The sequence below is a fragment of the Podarcis bocagei genome, assembly GCF_964188305.1.
Source record: "Podarcis bocagei genome assembly, chromosome: 1".
NCBI classification, from domain to species: domain Eukaryota; kingdom Metazoa; phylum Chordata; class Lepidosauria; order Squamata; family Lacertidae; genus Podarcis; species Podarcis bocagei.
This window is the reverse complement of record NC_138125.1, coordinates 139,181,739-139,202,799: the sequence shown is the minus strand read 5'-3', so window position 1 is coordinate 139,202,799 and position 21,061 is coordinate 139,181,739. Positions and strand designations below refer to the sequence as shown.

The 21,061-nt window shown below is 42.0% G+C and overlaps 2 protein-coding genes across 7 annotated transcripts in view; both read left to right on the top strand.

The window, feature by feature from the left end:
* SPAG16 (sperm associated antigen 16) overlaps nucleotides 1-15,919 on the top strand; it is a 466,237-nt gene extending 450,318 nt beyond the window's left edge. For both annotated transcript variants that reach the window (XM_081172704.1, XM_081172703.1), the window contains one exon: nucleotides 15,632-15,919. In XM_081172704.1, the coding sequence (XP_081028830.1) occupies nucleotides 15,632-15,807 (176 nt within the window). In that variant the 3' untranslated portion in view covers nucleotides 15,808-15,919. The remainder of the gene's footprint in view (nucleotides 1-15,631) is intronic.
* Nucleotides 15,920-16,007: 88 nt separating this feature from the next.
* The window catches only part of VWC2L (von Willebrand factor C domain containing 2 like), a 135,221-nt gene continuing 130,167 nt past the window's right edge, over nucleotides 16,008-21,061 (top strand). For 2 of the 5 annotated variants that reach the window (XM_081183694.1, XM_081183696.1), the window contains exons 1-2: nucleotides 16,008-17,282; nucleotides 19,777-20,246. In XM_081183694.1, the coding sequence (XP_081039820.1) occupies nucleotides 19,854-20,246 (393 nt within the window). In that variant the 5' untranslated portion in view covers nucleotides 16,008-17,282; nucleotides 19,777-19,853. The remainder of the gene's footprint in view (nucleotides 17,283-19,776; nucleotides 20,247-21,061) is intronic. The other 3 variants (XM_081183698.1, XM_081183697.1, XM_081183695.1) reach the window with 2 other exon arrangements.

The following is a 21,061-nucleotide window of genomic DNA, read 5'->3' as shown; positions in this document are numbered from 1 at the left end:
TGGAAACCAAGCCTTATAAGGAACAGTTGAGGGAGCTGGGTGTGTTTAGCCTGGAAAAGAGGAGAGTGAGAGGAGATAGGATAGTCATCTTCAGATATCTAAGGGGCTTTCACTTGGAAGAAGGAGCATGCTTGTTTTCTCCTGCTCTGGAGGATAGGACTTGTACCTTGAATCAAGAAAGGACATTTCAACTAAACATCAGGAAGAACTTTCTGACAGTAAGAGCTGTTTGCCAGTCAAACTGACTCCTTCGGGAGGTTGTGAACTCTCCTTCCTTGGAGGTTTTTAAGCAGAAGTTGGATGGCCATCTGTCAGAGACCATAGAATTGTAGAATTGGAAAGGGACCAAGGGTCATCTAGTCCAACCCCCTGCTTTAGTTAGGATTCCTGCAATACAGGGGGTTGGACTAGATGACCCTTGGGGTACCTTCCAATTCTGCACTTCTATGATTCTTTGAACTGAAAAAATGCAGATGGACTGGGAAAGAATAAGATTAATGAGCATTAAGACTGGGATGTAAATCATGTAAAATCCAAGGACTGATTAATTTTCTTGATTTTTTTTCTAATAATTGAACTTTATTTCTCTTCATAGATTTTGTAGTTGCTTTGAGAATATTACTTGTTTGCTGTATGTACTCTAGTATTTCCTGTTTCCCCAAGAGTTCCAGATGTGTAAATACCTGCTCAAGAACATTTTGATTATTAAAACAAAAAAGCCAAACAAAGCTACTCTAAATCGGTAGAAGGAGAAAATGTGTTTTCATTGGCAAGAATATAAAAGATTTATTCACCTTCTAGATTTTAGGAATTATAGCACTGTCGGAAAAGTGCATTCCTTGGCAAAACATGGTGCACATTACATAGACAAGAAATAATTACTGCATTTGTTGAGAGCTGTTTATAGAACAAAAATATATAAAACATATTTTGCAGGGTGAAAATCAGTTGCTTGGTAAATAACACTCTGCATGGTGTGACAGTAATGAGGAATTTTATCTACATCTACTAAAATCACAGTTTGCAACAGCTGTTTTATGTTTTATCTACTCTTTCTGAGGCAAGTATGCTAATATTTGATATTACAGTGTTTAAAATCAAAGTTCTCTGCTTGATCTTCAGCTGATGTAAATCAGCAAACTAGATCAATATCAGCTGATGAGATGGTTGTGGCTCAAGCACAGCACACCTGAGCGGAACAGCTGTCCCCTATGAAGTTCTTCACCCTGTTGCTGAAATCTTCACTGTATGTTGCACTCATCATTTTCCTTTTTGTAAATCTCTTTGAGGGGTTTTTTAAAGCTTAGTGTGCAGGCTGAATGACGTGCCTGGAGATGCTCCTTCAGGTATGCAGGTCCAAATCCATTTAGGGCTTTAAAGGTCAACACCAACATTTTGAATTGTGTTAGGAAATGTACTGGGAGCCAATGAAGATCGTTTAGGACTAGTGTTCTATGGTCCCGGCTGCCACTTCCAGTCACCAATCCGCATTCTGGATTAGTTGTAGTTTCCGAGTCACCTTCAAAGGTAGCCCCACGTAGAACGCATTGCAGTAATCCAAGTGGGAGATAACCAGCGCATGCACCACTCTGGTGAGACAGTCTGCGGGCAGGTAGGGTCTTAGCCTGCGTACCAGGTGGAGCTGGTAGACAGCTGCCCTGGACACATTTCTCCATTCCATGCTGTCTACCAGCTCCACCTGGTACACAGGCTAAGACCCTACCTGCGGACTGTCTCACCAGAGTGGTGCATGCTCTAGTTATCTCCCGCTTGGACTACTGTAACGCACTCTACGTGGGGCTACCTTTGAAGGTGACCCGGAAACTGCAATTAATCCAGAATGCGGCAGCTAGACTGGTGACTGGGAGCGGCCGCCAAGACCACATAACACCAGTCTTGAAAGACCTACATTGGCTCCCAACACATTTCCGAGAACAATTCAAAGTGTTGGTGCTGACCTTTAAAGCCCTAAACAGCCTCGGTCCTGTATACCTGAAGGTCTCCACCCCCATCATTCAGCCTGAACACTGAGATCCAGCGCCGAGGGCCTTCTGGCGGTTCCCTCATTGCGAGAAGTGAGGTTACAGGGAACCAGACAGAGGGCCTTCTCAGTAGTGGCGCCCACCCTATGGAACACCCTCCCTTCAGATGTGAAGGAAATAAGTAGCTATCCTATCTTTAAAAGACATCTGAAGGCAGCCCTGTTTAGGGAAGTTTTTAATATTTAACGCTGTATTGTTTTTAATACTTGATTGGGAACTGCCCAGAGTGGCTGGGGAAACTCAGCCAGATGGGCGGAGTATAAATAATAAATTTTATTATTATTATTATTATTATTATTATTATTATTATTATTATTATTATTCCTCAGCAGCTAGTTGTCTCTGCTTATTCCCCTCCCAGCTCCCAGGGAAAAGTAGCTGCTTAAGGAGAAACAAGATAAGCACAAAGGATAAAAAAGGTGATCAGCAGCTCTAGTCTTTGCTGCCCCTTTCTCAGGCTGCCTCTTGAAGGACCTTGGCTGAGATGTGGTGGCAAGAGTGCTGCTGGGACGCATCACCTGCCCAGTAAGTAGTAGCAATCTACCTGCTAGGAAGTTAGTGTAGCAGCTCCATCCCACCAGGCAAACTGTTTCTGCCCACAGCCCATTAAGCTAGTAGCCTAATATAAAAAGCAAGCAAACAAATAATTTTAAAAAATGAAGAAACAAAATTTGGCAGGATTTGAACCATTGGCCCCTTGTATTGTATGGAGATGCCATGGCTAATCTCTGACACAAATTAAACCCTTGGTAATAGGGATGTGACACGTGTGTGTGTGTGAGAGAGAGAGAGAGAGAGAGAGAGAGAGAGAGAGAGAGTGCACACATTTGTGAGAGTAAGGAGAGCATGTTTTGTGGAATTGTGGTCAAACTGTTTTAGTCAAATTCTAACTAAATGGTGACTAGCATGGGGAGTAGCAGCACTGGGGCATCTCTGTTGTGCCCCAGTGATTTCGCCTAGGGAAATAATGTCAAAAGCATCACGAGGGTGCAGTTTCTTTGTAAAATTGACATTATTTACAAATCTACAAGCAACACATCTAGGAAGTAAACAGGCTTCTTCAGTGGGCAGCAAAGCACTTAGCCCTCCTTCAGATTCTGAGTGAAAGCAACTGCAGCCCGAGGATGCTTCATCCAACACACAGCTCATGGTGGACACATTTCGCATGGGGATTCCATTCCTGGCCCCCATGTTTATAAGCATGTATAAGCATACCCTGTTATGGCCAATTATGCCCCTGAAAGGACCCGCATTTCAGCGATTGTGCGCCAATTGGATGCGCATAAAATGGTCACCACTTGGTGACCTTGTAAGTCGAATGGAATCTGTTCCAGAAGTCCGTTCAACTTCCAAAACGTTCGAAAACCAAAGCACAGCTTCTCATTGGCTGCAGGAAGGTCCTGCAGCCAATCACAAGCCGTGGAAGCCCAGTCAGACGTTCGGCTTCCAAAAATAGTTTGCAAACCGGAACAGTCACTTCCGGGTTTGAGACGTTCAGGAGCCAAAACGTTCGGGAACTAAGCTGTTTGACTTCCAAGGTACGACTGTATATGGTAGTAACAGTCATTTATGAACAAACTTCCCAAACATTTTTCTGATAGTGTATTGGCTAACAATTAAGTTACTGTCCCTTTCCTCTAATTGGGCTGAAAAGTTCTGAATAATGGTACGGGTTGAGCTGTTAATAATAAATCCTTAAAATTCAAGCACTTCCCTGATACTTTTTACTTTGCTACATCTTTCTGGAGAAACAACAGATTCCTCTCCACGTGTATAGCAGAAATCAATGCAGATTATCAATATCCCCCTCTGCAGGTAATAAAATGCCAAGCAGTGTTTCTGTCTATCTATAGTGATCCTCCAGAATTGCTTTAAATTGGTTCTGATGTATATAAAAATCATTTCCTTAATGATCAAAGCTTTTCTTTCTCCCCATGACATGTTATTTCATATCCACTACACATAATAGATGCTGGCTTCCTTCTCTGTCCAGCTATGGTATACTAGGCAACTAAAATTCATGTAGGAGAGCAGGAATTAGAAGAAATGACTGTTTTGGGCCTTTGAAGACTGTTTTGCTTATGCATTTGAGCAAAATCTGAAAAACCATTCTTTTGATTTATTTCTAAATGACATTTTAATGCCTTTTATTACTGTCTTCCTTTTAGTGGGGAAAAGCTCCCACTCTGGCTTCTTATTCTCATATACTGTTCCATTCCTGATACCAGTGTGGGGGTAAGTGCTGCAGAACCAGGAAATCTGCAGTTTTATGTACAGTGTTTAGGTTAAAGAGGCTTTACTTCTGTTATAATTCCATTATGTAAATAACAGGATTAAATATAGGAAACAACCCTAATTACATCCATGTTTATCCATATTAATGCATCAGTCTAATATGCTATGGTAAATTGTCAATTTCTTGTGCACTCATTAGAACATTTTCTCTCTCTTTTTAGCAATTGCACTATAAAAATACTGTGGCATCCATTGAAATATACTGCTAAAAAAAAATCTGTAAAAAAAATTATATGTAAATCTGCCTGAAGAAAAGGTGTTGCAACATTGTTAGTATTGTAGGGGGAAATCCCATGGTTGGAATTTGACCTGATAGTCACATGTGGGTCCAACTGTGTCTTAGGTCTGAAGAGTCCCAAACACAGCTCTTAAACATATCCTGACTTGTGTGCTGATGGCCCACCCTATTCTGTTTTACCTGGGGGGAAACACTGTTTACAGCTAAATCAGAACAAACGTCCAGCGGTGTAGGAAGCCCCACCAGCGCCTGGGACATACACACTGCGCCATGGGGATTGGGCATGCCATGAAGCGGGTCGCAGGCCAGAGCGATTGTTTCCCAGGCACCCGGCACATGGGAGGGAGGCAGCTGGTAGTGTGCCTGCGCTGCTTTTTCGGGTAGCGTTGGGCCCAAAAGGGACATGATGCCCGGAAGGACGTGGCACCTTGGGTGCCCTGCAGGCCCAGTGCTACCCAGGGAGATCGGCCACTCCCGCATCCCCATAGCCCCGCCACTGCAGATTGACATTTGTTCCAATTCAGCAGTAAACAGCAGGCTTTGTCCAGGGGAAACAGTGAGACAAAAAAACCCTCTCTTGGACCCATGGCTTTAAATCAGGGAACAAAGGAAAGTGTGGATGGGCCCTATGACCTGCTGGATCAGATGAAGAGTCCATGCAGTTCTGCATCCTGTTTCCAAAAATGGCCAGCCAAAGGCTTCTTTCTGAGAAGCACTCAAGCAGGGCATAAAGGCCGCCCCCACTTTGAACATGCATGCACCAGCCGGCATTCATGCCTTGCTGCATGAAGGTTTTATGCAGTTGTTCCTGGCATGCTTACTGACACCTACATGCTTATGCAAGCTGAACTGGGGAGGGGGTGATTTCAACTAGCAGAAGGCACAGGGTTTCCATGTCATGAAATGTGCCGTGAAGGCCCTTTGAAACCAGGGGTTTGGAGGAACTGCACCCCACATGCAACTTTGGCTGTGATTTGGTCATGTGGTACTGATGTAAGCACCAAATGCACTAAGGATTTGCTAAGAACAACTCAACTACTAAATGTTAGTTGCCTAGAAGATGTCAACTGAGAACTAATATAGCGAAAACTAATTTGTATCCTATCTGTGAGGATCTCATGGTATGAGATGGGGGAGGAAGGTGGCAGGATCATGAGACAAATGCAGCCTTGTTTCTTCCGCCATCAGTAATTTGGCTTTAACAACCCAGCAAATTAATCTTGTCTAGTTTTGCATTCTCAAGGAATCTGCCATGCAGTAACAAATTAAATTAAACAGCTTCAATATACCAGCATGATTTTTGTTTTAGCAAACAGTTCTCATGAGGAGAAGGATTGCATATTGTATATAACGAAAGTGGTTCTGTTACTTTTTACTTATTTGGCATCAGTTGAGCATGGAAGATGAGCATGGAAAACATGTTCATCCTTCATTCCACGTTGTTGCTGATGGAAGAACAAGATGCATGTTTGCATAAGCAAATAAGATTTATACCTCCAGTGTGCATGAAACTGAAAGAAAGGGAAAGTATGGGAGAAAATAGTTCCCCAATGGGAGCGTATTTATTTAGGTATTGAATTTATATACCTCCCTTAGGGCTTAGGGCGGTTCACAGAACAAAAACAAAATATAAAACCACAATATATGTAATCATATAAGAATGTGTTGGATATTTCTGGGTCCAATGGCTTATTTAAATTGGGCTGCATTACCCCTAAACAAAATACAGTTCCTCATCTCAGCTTAGTCTTACAAGTAACATCTAAATTAAGAATATTTACTTTTGTTTAAGGACATGAGAAGTTTACCAATGAAGTGACAAGTTAGCATGCAGGAACTATCAGTTTTGCAAAGTTCATATGTTCCTTTCGCTTACACAATATGATAGAAAGCAGGCATTTAGTCAACAGCCCTGAGGGTGGGGTGGTTAAAGCCTGATTCAGCCACAGTCACTATCTCCGCTGCTATGGCACCAGGAAGATAGCCATCTTTTGCACCAGGAGCACTGGGGAGATTTGATCTGCCACCTTCTCCCAAGAGTCTCAATTTAGCAACATAGGTTAGCGTTCTCTCTCTTCCTCGTGTGTGTGTGTGTGTGTGTGTGTGTGTGTGTGTGAGAGAGAGAGAGAGAGAGAGAGAGAGAGAGAGAGAGAGAGAGAGCCCACCCTCACTGCTAGCCACCCCCACTGGTATGCACACCTGAAGGACCACCCACTGCTGCAACCATCCCTTGGCAGCAGAAAGGTGGTTCATTCTCACTCCTGCTCTGAAGGTCTGCTTCATACATGCAACTAGATTGCTTGATTTCCGTACACTTTATAGCTGAATGTGCAAACTGGCTATATGGAAAAGCTTTTAGTTACAGGCACCTGAGAAAGATGTGAAAATTCTGTCTTGGCTATTAATCTGTGATGACTTTTTTATACATTTCAAGTTCCTCTTTCACATCCTGCTGAAGCCTGCTCATAGGATCTCAATCATGTACAAACATAAGTTGTGTTGCCTTCAGTACAAGATAAAGTAATTGAAACTTACAGCAGTTTAGTGACGCAGAAGGCTTCACAACATAGGACAGGTTCTTATGGGGTTCCAATTAGAAAGACTCCTGTTGAGTACTAGGGTGATTGCAGTTTATGTCTATAGTGCAGTGGTTTTCAGCCAGTGTGCTGTGGCACCCTGGGGTGCTGGCAACACTGGTCTCTGTCCCTCTTTCCTTCTCTCCGTCCTCTGATGCCCTCTTCCATCTCTGCCTCCCAAAGGCTTGCACAGCTGTTTGTTGCAGCAGCCCTGGCTACAAGCTCCCCAGGCAAATGGTGCTTCTGGGTGCTGGTTATCAGGAGCTGAAGCGACCTCAGAGTAAGCAAGCAAGCAGGCAAGGGAGCCCAGCCAGCTAGTCCACCAGTCCTTGACAAGTGCCAAGCCCCTGTGGAGACGTGTGAGGAGGCACGTCTCTTTGGGATAGGGGGGCAGCTCAGAGACCAGGGGCAGCAGCAGCAGCTGTCAAGAGGACTCCAGAGGAGGCTGAGGGCACACTCCACAAGGGAGGGTGTTCGAAAAAGGGTGAGAAGCTGCCAGCTCTGCAGGCAAGGGGTGACATAACTGGGCTCCTAAGCCCCACAGGGGTGCAGCAGAAAGAATGTAGTTGGTCAAGGGAGCCATGGACTCAAAAAGGTTGAACATCTCTGGTATAATGAATCAGCCCTATAAAATATACATGCAAGTTATAGATCCTTTACCCTTCTCTATGTATTTTACTTACTTACTTACTTACACACACACACACACACACACACAAGCATATTTTAGACCAGGGGTCAGCAACTTTTTTCACCCATGGGCTGGTCCACCATCTCTCAGACCATGTGGTGGGCTGGACTATCTTTGGGGGGGGTGGGGGAGTGGAAATGAACGAATTCCTATGCCCCACAAATACCCCAGAGATGCATTTTAAATAAAAGGACATATTCTACTCATGTAAAAACACGCTGATTCCCAGACCGTCCGCGGGCTGGATTGAGAAGGCGATTGGGCCGCATCCGGCCCACGGGCCTTAGGTTGCCTACCCCTGTTTTAGACTCATACATTATAATTTCACAGGACATTTTGGAGCTGTTAATTTGAAAACGTTTTTAATCAGCAGTGAAATCCCAATTTGTTCTCACTCCCCTCAACAAGAAAATCTCTTTTTGGAGGAAAGGATGGAGTGAATTTACATTATAATGAGCAAATTCTTCAGAGCAAGTAGATCAGTGTTGACATAAAGGGTAATGGAAAAGAGACATTCCCATTTTGAGTCCTTTCATTTCCATTCTCTGTCTTACATATTCGCTTTCCTGCTGCTGAGGAAATACGTTACTTGCTTTATTCAGCCAACAATTGCAAAGCATTGTAAGTTGGCTAGAACTGAATGCGTGTGAGGAGAGCTGTTCCCTGTCAGTGCAGACACACACACACACACACACACAGGGAGGCAACAAAATCTTTCGCTGAATGTACTTGCTGCTACTTAGTTCCTAATTTCTTATAATACAGTTCTGTGATTTGCTTTAATTGAGGAATATTGTGTTGTCGTGTAGAAAGGGGCAACCTTCATGATTAGGAGGTTTCCAGGAAATGCTAAAATGTTTGGGATTTTTTAGCACAGAAGCAAATGATTAATTGGCAACCTGATTGAGGTTTATAAAATCATGAACGGTACATGGCAGCCTTGTCCAACCTGGTGCCCAGCAGATGCTTTGGGATACAGCTCCCATAAACTGCAGTCTGGGTGGCCAAAGGACAGGGATTATGGGAGATTTGGTCCCATTGGAGGAGGAGTGTCATCCAGTTGCAGAAGGCTGGTATAGAGATAGTGACTGGAAAGAAGGGCTGAAGGGAAGAAATCGTGAGCAGTAGAAGAAAGAAAGAAAGAAAGAAAGAAAGAAAGAAAGAAAGAAAGAAAGAAAGAAAGAAAGATCTTCACACACTGTATAATTAACACAGAGATGTGACAATGACTGCTGTCTTGGAAAAGATTAGACAAATTCATGGATGTTCATTTTTTCATTGGGTGTTAGCCACATAGCTAAAAAGTGAAAGCTCCATGTTCAGGGGAAGTGTACCTGGGGGCAAATAAAAATAGGAAGCCTGCTGATTTCATATCTCCTTGTGAGGCTTGTGGAAGCATCTCGGTGATGAGAGTTGGAAATGGGATGCTGGACAAGACAGACGCTTGGTCAGAACTAACAGTTGCCTTTTGACATTTATTAAGTAATTAATTAATTGCTACATGATAATGCTACTCACACCTGTAAAACTCTCCTCATTTTTATTTCTTTATTTATTAGTCTCCCCCCTTCCAAAAATGAAATTCAAAGCAGCTTTCAAATATTGTATGCCAAGGATGCTGAATATTGAAATATCAAGTTCTTCAAAGTTAATTGTGCAAAAGAATTTTATACAATTGTGTTTTGGTGTTATTAGTTTGATATTTCAATAGCTGTAGAATAGAGGGGGTGGTGTTTAATTTTTTTTGTAAAGGTGTGATGGGAAAAGGGAACCATGGGTGGGAGTTGGTGTGGTGTTTGGGTGGCCTTTGTGAGGAAAAGGAAGACCGAATCTGCAACGTAAACAGAGTGATGCCTTGAACACTCACTTCTTTGACAGGCTCCCCAAATTTTGATTGAGGTAATTATGAGGCATGAGTGATGCTCCCTGCCTTGAATGGCTTTCCAAAGATGTGTGTTCAGCCCATATAATGCATAGGCAGAAGAATGACTCAAACACGGAATATTATGGGTAAAAATGCTGTGTATAGCACATAAATATGTGAGATTCAGCTATGTCAATGTATTATCAATTACAGAAATTTGATGCATTATATCTGCACAAGTGTTATCAATTTGATCTGAGTTCTTTGGTAACCTGTTAGCTTCAGAAGAAGCACAAACTACTCTTTTGTATCCACTTCTGTTTGATGGATTTCCCACTGACTAGCACGAGATCACCTTACAGATAAAATAGGTTTTAAATACAATTTCTTTCCATCTTTCCAGTACTGCCAGCTCTACAAAATTAAGCATACTTTGCTGGGGACTTTAGGTTGTTTCTGACACTGCACTTACAGTGTTTCTTTCATGCACTGAGACTTCCTATCCTCTCCTCTTCTCCCTCAGAATCTGCTCCAGTCTGGAGCAGGTTTTGAGAGGGGGGAGCTGCAGGGGAGAAGAGAGGATGGGCAGGTTCCATTGCGCACACAGAAGTCTGCTGCGCTAGCTAGCAGAACAGCAGTGTGGGATATGACCCAGTATACTTAATATTTCTCATAGCTACAATTCTCAGCTTTCTCGCTTATTTCAATTAAAAGAACCAATCTAGGTGTGCCTTCATTTCTGAGCACAGATTGTCTATCTATAAAACCAAGTTATACATTATGAGGTCCCATCTATTTCAGAGGGCTTCATGCCTTCCAGTGAAATTGGTTGAACTGACAGGTGTTTAACTTTGGGTGAATTGTTCCCATTGTCCTTTAAAAACACTGAGATTCCAAGTGCAGAGCAATCCACATTCTAAACCAATAACTTCATGCAGTAGGAAATGTAGAGCTTAGTCTGTTGCAGTATAAGAATATATTCTAATCCTCTAGAAGGCAATTGAAGTTTTAATTAAATATATAGTGTTTCAAAATATCCATTTTTGTTTATTGTTGTTCCTCAATGTAAAATGCAGCTTCCAGCAGCCTACTAAGAAAAATAAAATAATATAAAATACATTTTACTGGTTTGAAAAGCTGAAAGGGTATTAGCCCTCTACCAGACATAGTATTTTTAGGACACACGGTGGGGTGGCATTTTTCCCCCTCTCAGTGATTGCCCATGGAGCCTGGCTGCAAGTGAAATCCATACGTAATACTTCTGTCAGCAAAGCCTTACTAGAAAAGAGCTTATAATAGATATTCACATCTGCTCCTTTGGACACCCTAATCCATCGTAGAGATCTTTGCTGTGTCAGGCTTTGTTTTAGATGAAGTAGCCCAGTAGTTATAAATGTGTGCAAATTAGGGCATATTTATCATGCTTAGACTGGTTTCTCTTGTACTTATATCAGTGTCCCTCCTCTAAGTGTGGAGTGTGCAGAAATGTGCTTAAATAACTTGTAAAGTTAAGCCTGCTCTTTCTCCTCTAGCAAATTCAAAATCTAAAGCAAATTTTCCTCAGCCCCTCCATACTTGCTTGTTTACTCCATCCTCATCCTCATTCTGTTTACTTGTTTAATTCCTTTCTCCATTCTCTGAGTTGTGTAACTAGAATTTAGTACAGCATATCCTATAGCAGAATTAATTATTCTGTTTTCTGCTTCATTTTTGCAAATTCTGTAAACCATCACTAACAGAATTCCAAGCAGAGGAAAACAGGAGACATCTCAAGAAAGGGAACAGACATTGGGTTGGATCAAGATTAAGTTAGTTGAGTTTAGGTTCCATTGAACTCAGTGGTTCATGATCTAAGTCCCACACATTTCAATGGGACTTAAGTGCATTTAAGGATGCAGTCTAAACCCTGGCCAGTGCCTGGCATGGTTTAACACAGTAGTTGTGCTGTTGCCTTACCCATAGCTCTGCTGCTCATCTTGGCCAGGATGGAAATGAGGCAGGGCTGTATCTGGTGCTCAGTGCCCTGTGCCAGCTTGGACCCAGTGCCATCACGTGACTGCACAGAGGGCCATCTCAGCCCCTCTCCACCTCTGGAGTGCACCATTTTGGGATTTCCACTAGTCTCCACCAGACAGGGATCTTGCCTGCCTGCACGTTCAGTGGGTGGAAGGGGAGCTCCATGCCAGCAGGCTGATGCTGGCATCACCCTACAGGGGGAGCCTGGCAGGGTTGGGTGAAGGAGAACTTCTGCCCAATCCAGCACCCACCCACCAACCTGGTGCAAAGGGGATTGGGGCTGCACCCTCAGCTAGATTAACTCTAGCTCATTGTCAATTGAAGCTTCTGTCTAAAATTCACATAAAAGTCTTGGATCAATGTAATAATTCATAACCTCAAATTCTTCTACTGACGTTAGCCATGGCAAAGTCTCATTGAAAGCAATAGAGTAGAACCCATTGAAAGTAGTGGGTACCCAACTTCACAGAGCTGTTGCAAAGATGCAAGAAATAAGGTTAAAAGGGTAAGTTGGTCATTAGAAGCATCTGCTGGACACCCATTTAGCATTAAGAAGTCATGCAGGAAGGCATGTGAAAATGCACCGTGAGGCATGGGGGGATAGAGCAGGTTTTAAAAGGAGTATAAGAGAAAATGTATTGGCACAGTGAGTCTCATTGAAACTATGAAGTGAGATAGTTGCAATGTTAAATCCCACTGCTTCAATCAGATCAAGATTTATTATATGTGCATGTGCACCTATCCTCAGGATGGCAAGTTACTATTGGCTTCTGGGACTATTTATGAATTACGGAGAAGGGATAACGGCAGCAGCAGCAATAACAACAGCAACAATAATTTTATTATGGGAGGGCACTCCAAAGGGAAGGCATTCCACCACCAAGAAGGCCCTCTGCCTGGTTCCCTGTAACTTCACTTCACACAGTGAGGGAACCGCCAGAAGGCCCTCAGAACTGGACCTCAGTGTCCAGGCTGAACAATGGGGGTGGAGTTGTTCCTTCAAGTCAGCCTTTGACCTGGAAAAAACAAATTCTTCATCTTTGGGTAATTTTTTAAACCATATAGCAGAACACACAAAGGGCTTATAATCACCCTGAGTGTATTTTGAACTTTCTGCTTTACCCCAAAAGTGCTTGTAATCATTACTTGAATTGCAGTGATGTCTTTCTTGGAAGGACCACATCTGCTTTGAAATGAATTTATTGATTTTTGATTGTACGTGAAGCTCATGATTATTACATTTAATTTATTAGGAGTTTCTCAAGTACGTTTAGAGAGTAATTCAAATATATAACATACCAGATCCAAGCTTAACTTTAGCTGTTAAGTGATCTCTCTACAACAGCATATTGGCGTAGAATAATAGAATCAAAGAATTGTAGAGTTGGAAGGGACCCAGGGGTCATCTAGTCCAACCCCCTGCAATGCAGGAATCTCAGCTAAAGCATCCATGACAGGTGGCCCTCCCACCTCTGCTTACAAACCTCCAAGGAAGAAGAGTCCACCACCTCCCAAGTGAGTCTGTTCCACTGTCAAACAGCTCTTTCTGTCAGAAAGGTTTTCCTGATATTTAGCCAGCTTCTTCTTCTCCTCCTCCTTTTTAAAAAAATGGTTTCCTGTTTGTGATTCTGGTATAGTACTAACAATTTGGATTCTAATATCCTTGGACAGTGTCACAATGTCCTAACCTATGAGTGGTAGCCTATACGTCATGGTAGAGGGCAGTGATATGACATAGAGAAGTGGGAACATTTGCAGTCCCACTTCTAAGTTCCTCATGAAGCCTAGCTGGGTGAGTAAGGAACATGGGATGATAGTGCTACATTGCCAGAGCTTTAGAAGAGCAGCACTGGACCCTTCTCAGTAGCTCCAAGTAACTTTAGCAAGTAGAAAGACCCTCAGGAAGCTGAAGGCATATTGGAAGAGTTATTCAGATTCATTATAATATTGATAACAATTTATTAAACTTCTATACTGCCCTTCACCTGAAGATCCTGGGGAGGTTTACAATATAAAAACAAAAACACATACCATAGTAACAAACAACAACAATAACACCCCCACACACCCCACACACCCCAAACAGTTTAAAATGCCATAGATGGTTCAATCACCCAAAGGCCTGGGAGAAGAGGAATGTTTTTACTTGGTGCCTAAAGATACGTAGTGAAGGCACTAGGCAAGCCTTCCCGGGGAGAGCATCTCGCAAGCCGGGAGCCACTGTAGAAAAGGCCTGTCCTTGTGTTGCCTTCCTCTGGACTTCTCACAGAGGGGGCACACAAAGAAGGGCCTCAGATGATGATTACAGGGTCCAGGACATTTCATATGGGAAGAAGTGGTCCTTGAGGTATTGCAGTCCTGAGCTGTTTTAGGCTTTGTAGCCTGAAACCAGAACTTTAAATTGGGCCTAGAAACTAATTGTCAGCCAGTGCCAGGCCAGGATTGGCATTCTATGCTCAAACTGTTTTGACCCAGTGAGCATCCTGGCCATTGAATTCTGCACCAGCTGAGGTTTCCAAACCGTCTTCAGAGGCAGCCTAAATCACAATAGGAAGGGGCCGCAGTCAATATTCAGATCACCCTCTTCCTGCCCAGTTGGGAAACAAGGTCCAAGGTGTAGCCTGTCACATGCGTTGGGTTGATGACATGTTGGGGCAGCCCCTCATGGCAGCCATGAAGTCCTGTGCTGGACCTCTTCAGGGTCTCTTTCCATGGATTCCATCATGTGTCCAGGGTCAAAAGGATCTGAGTTATCCCTCCCAACTCTTGACCTTGAGGCTGTCACAGGTTCCTGCTGTGGGAACCTCTGCTTGCCTGAAGCAATGCTACCAATAAAACATGTACTTCCCTTTAGCCACCCAAACTTTCATGCTGGAACACTGAGTTACTGGCAATAGAGGGCAACAGAGGGCAGTGTGTATGTACAGCCTTTGCCTCAATCAGGCCTTTAGGTTTGTAATGGAGTTGGATGGAGTTGGAAGTTCCAGCCCTTGCCAGTTTTTGGAAAATGTAGATCTCTGCTGCTTCTAGATATTCTCCCCAGCCCTCTTTGACACCCTTTTCTGTCCTCCACATTCACAATCTCTCTCTCTCTCTATGGGTTACAAATAAATGATTCTTGCTCAGCATCTGATATAATTTATGTTTTCAATAGCTAGTTGCATTTTAGAGCCATTGAAATGTCTATTCTCTCTGGTCCATATTTTTACCTAGATTACAGAGTAAGCATTCAAGAGGGCTCCCCCACTTCCTTCAAATCAAGTTGGAAGCTCTTAGTTTTTGACTCCATTGCAAGGAGGGGTATTGCAGGAAATGGACCTCTTTGTGTACATACTGGGCACCCTTCTTCCAAGGGTTTGCTGGATAAGTAGCTGTCTTCAGTTTGGGGGGCAGTTTTTGACTTCAATGCATAGCAAACATTCATGCTCTCATTGCTAAACATTTATGGCCCCTTACAATCTAAATTTTATTTATTTATATATATAACTATGGTAAAAATATTATGCAAAAAACTTAAGGTTTGTTTTAAAAAATCATTTTATTGATTTGCATATTAAATTTACAGATTTATTTCATGTTTTAATTCATAATTTTGCTTCCTGATTTCAGAATATGAATGACTGGACTAAAGGCATTTTAGCCTTATATTAAACAATGGTCCCCACAGTTTTGTTTACTTGAATGGCAGTGTGAAATCCTCAGGTTTATTTAATCATTCTCAGATCTAATCTCTTTTAAACATTGATTTTATGTACTTTGTGCTAAAAGTGCTTGCTTATCTGAGTCTCAGTTATGTGCAGAAAATGGATAAATTGAACGTGAGCGTCTACAGCCTCAGGCATGGAGCTGCCAAAGTTGCTTCTTAACTCTTGTCTTCTGGACCTCTGATCTCCTTGCTCTATGTTATAGGTCGTATTATAGCTCTCGCAAGCAACGATGGAACTGTTAAGACCTTAGAACTCAAATCGGGTCAGCTGTCCAGCTTGTTGGGCCATGAAGATGAAGTTCAGAGCATCGTTTTTGATCACAAGGCAGAACATCTGGTCTCGGGTGGCTCTGATGGTACCGTTCGCATTTGGAACTGAGACCCTTGTCCACTATTTTATTAAATCTCACAGTAATTCTCCTGCAGCCTCCTAGCAGTGCAGGTGGCTTAAACTGTATTTTCATTATCTGAAATAAAGCAAAGTTTTCATATCTTAGTTTAATATAAGTTTATATATATATGTACACACACAATCTTTTTGCAATCATGCCTGTTTATTTGGCAATAAAGAATGCATGAAAGGAAGCTATCATTTAGCATTTTCCTCGAGAAATAGCTTTACAATGACGCCTAATGACAGAGGAGATGAATTGCAGGGGAAATTATCCCCACCACCACCACCAAGGTACTACAGCACAAGGCAGAAGAGAAAATATACTTTTCTGGCAGTGGTGCTATATTTAACTTGTTCTAACCTCTAAATTCATCTACTCTTTAGAGTTCAATACAGATCTACACACACACACACACACACACACACACACACACACGTAATTTTTAAAGTAGTAATTCTGACTGACAGCAAAACAAGAATGTGCAAGTTTCAGACCAATGCCTTGGCAGATACCCTTGCCTCATCATTCAGTAACTGCAGAGAGCCTCAATCTACCGACTGCCACTTCCTGGAACGTAGCCCTGCAGTCTCGTCTGATTCTACCGTTTTGAAATCGGCAGGGTTTCTGTTTTGTTTCTTTGGAAGGGAGTTGTCAAATGCAAAAGTATATTTATGGGTAATTTAGAAAATACCTTCCGTCTAGGGAAAGCTTCCCAGAGTGAACGTGGACCCACTGAGTAGAAGCGTAGGATTTGTTTTCTTCGCCCAGAGGAGCGGCACGTTCCGCCGCCTGCAGGATGCAAAATGCGAATCGCCGGCTGCTGTCCGTGGTGCTGAAGGATCCCAGACTCGGCTCGGCAGAATGTGCTCCGAAGGTGCTGCTGTTCAGTGCTGAATCTTGCCAAAAGTTGCTGCCGTGCTTGAAGCCCACACGTCCCCTATCATTTGTTTTGGGGAGAGCCTCTGGAAAGCCACACTGACACGATGGTGCTGCTGACTGCATTTCGGTCTGGATTGGCTCTAAGCTCCAGCATGCTGTTGCTGTTGCTGTTTCTGGAATTGGAAGCGTAGCACATTCTCCACCCTTGCCTGCTTTTTAGCAGATATACAGAGCGGAGTGATCTGGTGGGGGTCTTTTTTGGTGGGGGGTAGAACTGAAGATTGCAACCAAGGATATAAGGAGATAAAAGAACAATCTAGCAACAATGACCATAATTTTGGAGTGTAGCTTTATACCAAGCAGCCTCACCTCTGGACCCCCTCATGGTTGTTGATTTGAATTCTGAACACAGGGTTAAAGCTTCAGTCTCTTGGTGTATCTGCCGGGTTTCCTGTGTGAAATGGGAGGCATTGGGGAAAGGGATTTTCCATGATTCTTTCTTGGAAGTGTAATTAAGAGGACTTGCTGAAATTTTAATCTATGGTGGCCTGTAACCCTTTCCAGCTTTCACTTGGAATAGGTAAGTAGACATTTTACAATGAAATAAAATATAGACTTATCGAGAATTTAAAATCCCTAAAATCAGAAATAATAAAAGAGAATAAATTTGTACAGTGATAGCTTTCCAGAGCTTATTTTCATGTTGAATTTTTAAACAACAGAATAGATTTTCATTCTTTTCCATCCCTCCTCTCTCTATAGAAACACAGGCTAATGAAGTTCTAATAAAATACCCACAATGGCCAAATGCTGTAGGAAAGTATTGTTAACAATGTTAATCCTTTGTGAAATTTGTTTTCTTTTTATTCATAATGCTTGATTTTATTCAATAGGTTGTTCTCTGTTGTCCCCACTATAAATCAGTTTTTTTGCAATTTGCTTGTTTTCTAAAGTTTCCACAGCTTTAAGCATGGGCTCACTGGAGCCTACCTGTAGCATGTAAGTGTCTCTCTGATTGAATCCGAAAGGCAGATTAAACAGTTCTGCAACACAAATAAAACAGAGCCAAATGCTCTTGCCACTGCTGTAGGATGTACTCTTGTGGTAAAAGCATATCTTGAACTTCAAGTAATGAAACATTCTGAGCAGACATGTGAAACACCCAATCCCCTTCTTTGCTTTCTCTCAGCACTGAATAAACTGCTTTGTCAACAGGATCATCTAGTTTGTTCTGCAAGATGCAAGGCTTGCTTTTTCCCTGAGTCATTCTTGCTTGGCAGCATTTTATTTTTAAAAGAACCTGGAGTATATAGATGCATATACAGATGTGCATATAAATGATACACATTCATTGTGTACATGTCAACATAAAAATTACATATCCTATCATTATTAGCATGTCTATATCAGTTAGATATAGACCACTGTTAAGTTGGCCCCAGACAGCAAGAGATTCAAAAGAGGTAAGAAGATTGTTTTGATTTTAACTCCATGCCACACATCCAATTAATTGAAATAACTCTTGCCATAGAAGATTTTTATTATAAAATTAGAATTTATAGAATTTCTGTTTTCTCTCCAATTTCATAAAAACCCTCCTTCCCACCCTTTTCTTCTCTTGCTCTTGGGCAAGAAGAGTGTTACAGGAGTAAGTCTGTCAGAGTGAGCACAGCCAATAGTAAAGCAGCAAAATAGAAGTAGAGTGTGAGGAAAAGGCAGGACTCCCCTTCGTTTTGAAACCAGGCAATCTGTGTACATGCCTTCCTTTCTGAATTCTGTGGACTATCTGTGTGTATGTGGTGGTGTATGAGATACTAAGTTGACATGGCCTATTGAAATCATTAAGTGTGCCTAGTAGGCTTCTCCTTGTACATGCTCCTTGTATATTTTGATATGATATTAGATGCCCTAAGACTAGGGGGGGGGGTGATATTAGATGCCCTAAGATAAGGCAAGGGGAAATGTAAAATAAGATAATCAGTTAGCAAATCCAAGTATGAACACAGCCACTCAGGGTCCACCAGGACTCATACACATGAGGTCTACAGTGACGTTGAGCCCCTGTCAGGCACACGCGAGGCTACTGGCTAAGAAAAAGAAGCCATTATGAATCAGTTCATATAGAAAAGACATATAGAAATACACATTTTGATTTCTGTCAGATAAGTACCACAACCAAACGTTTTTCATTATACTCAGTAGTAGAATTGGTACACCATTTTCTTCTCATTCAAAGTCTAAATGTAATTACATTTCAGAATCATTCTCTCTTTAACCTCTTGCTTCCCATAAAAACACCTGGCATATTTACATCTTTGTTTTAATTAACCAATTGAGGTCGGTTGAAAGCACTGCTGAGTTGTGATCCCAGTAGAAACGATTATGGTCTCTAGACTGAATTCCATTAAAGTCTCATTCACCTGTAATTCATCCTCTTAACAATTAAAAAAAAAATCTCTGCACCAGTGAGTAAACAAATGTGCATGCCACCTAGATGTAAACAACAAATTGCTTGTATTTATGCAAACACCATGGGAAATACTCAAGATGTGACTAATGTGTTTGTCACATAGAAGTCTGACTAACGTCAAGAAGTATCAATTCTTAACTTGCTTGGCTAATAGGCATATTGTCCAATCCATTTTGGATTAGCATTCCCTTTTAGTTTTCTAGTTAGAATGATGGATGCGTTATCTGGAGACAAGTTGAAGGCATATAGCTCATCATCCATTGAGATTTAGCAATACACTGCTTTATCCAATTTCATTCTGTTGTGTGAACGTTGTTTAATTTAACCAGGAGAATGTTTATATTGAGGTACACATTGTGCGTGCTATCCAGATGAAGTTAGATGAACAACCAATTCCTGGCATTAGACAGAGCCAATATAGCTTGAGGATTATCCAAATTATGTACACATAATTCCAGTTGATTATGCTAGTATTACATACATGACCTAATGATCTGACCCCATTGTTCTTAAAAAGACAGGATTTCTAATCAGTTAATGTTTGTCAGCTGCTATATAGCTATATATGTTTCAAATTGTACCTATTTAAAATATTTGTTTTCAGCCCACCACTCTGGCCTCTCCATGGAAGCATCTGTGTATATCTGATATTAGGACCATATACAGAAGTTGAGGAGGGGGATGGCTCTTCATATTCATGAAGCCTGCATATTTCTGTTGCTAATTCCTAGTTTGGTCACTCCAGCTGCCTTCAACCATGAAGACTACCCTGCTGATGAAGGTGATCAAATCTCAAATAATGATAATAATCTGATATTTGATGACTATCGAGGGAAAGGTTGTGTGGATGACAGTGGTTTTGTATACAAACTGGGAGAGCGGTTTTTTCCAGGGCATTCCAACTGTCCATGTGTCTGTACTGAGGATGGACCTGTTTGTGACCAACCAGAATGCCCCAAAATCCACCCAAAGTGTACTAAAGTAGAACACAATGGATGCTGCCCAGAATGCAAAGAAGTGAGGAACTTTTGTGAATACCATGGGAAAAGCTACAAAATCTTGGAGGAATTTAAGGTAAGACCAATACATATTAATTCATTGATTCCTTATTTCATTGTGTATGTACATCTAGATATAGAAATACATATAGTACTTTAAAAATCATGCATTAATTTGATGTCTAATTGATATTGGGAAAAGATCTGGCATGCTAGTCAATAAATATCCAATTTCTGTGTTATCATTGTCAGGTGGGTGGGAATAAGAGGTGTATTAGAGATAATTAGAACTAGCATGTTACCTTCAGTGTCAGGTTTTAACTTGTTTTGGTTCCAACATATGAGACTCCTTAGAGATATGTACAAGTCCATCTACCTCCTTTGGAAAACGTGTTGTAGCTTTCATGCTGCAAAGGAGTATAACCAGCAATTAAGCACTTTGACTGACCTGTATCTAGTATTAATGAAGAACACCAGAAAAGAAACAATCAATTTTGCAGGTTAACCTAGAATGATTGTGTCAGTGGAGAAGTGTCAGTGGAAGTGGAACTGACCTCAAATGACTTCCCCACACCTCCCTTCTCCTGGCAGCCCTCTCTCCTGAGGGTTGGAGGATTCTTATAAATGAGGTGGGCTACGTTGCTGTGGAGAAAGGATGGATGGGCAGGCACCTTCCTGTCATGGAAGGTGTTTTCACCCAACTTTCAGTGTCTCCCCCTTCCACCCCAGCCCCTCACATCACAACACGCCTCATTCAAGAGGGTCCCCAAGTGCTCAAGTGGAGCTTTCTGAGGTGCTGAAAATTCACTCTAGGGCTAGGCCATCCTCATTTCCACTTGTGTTTCTCTGGATCAAGGCCACAGTATTTCCATTTTTCATCAAGGATGGGTA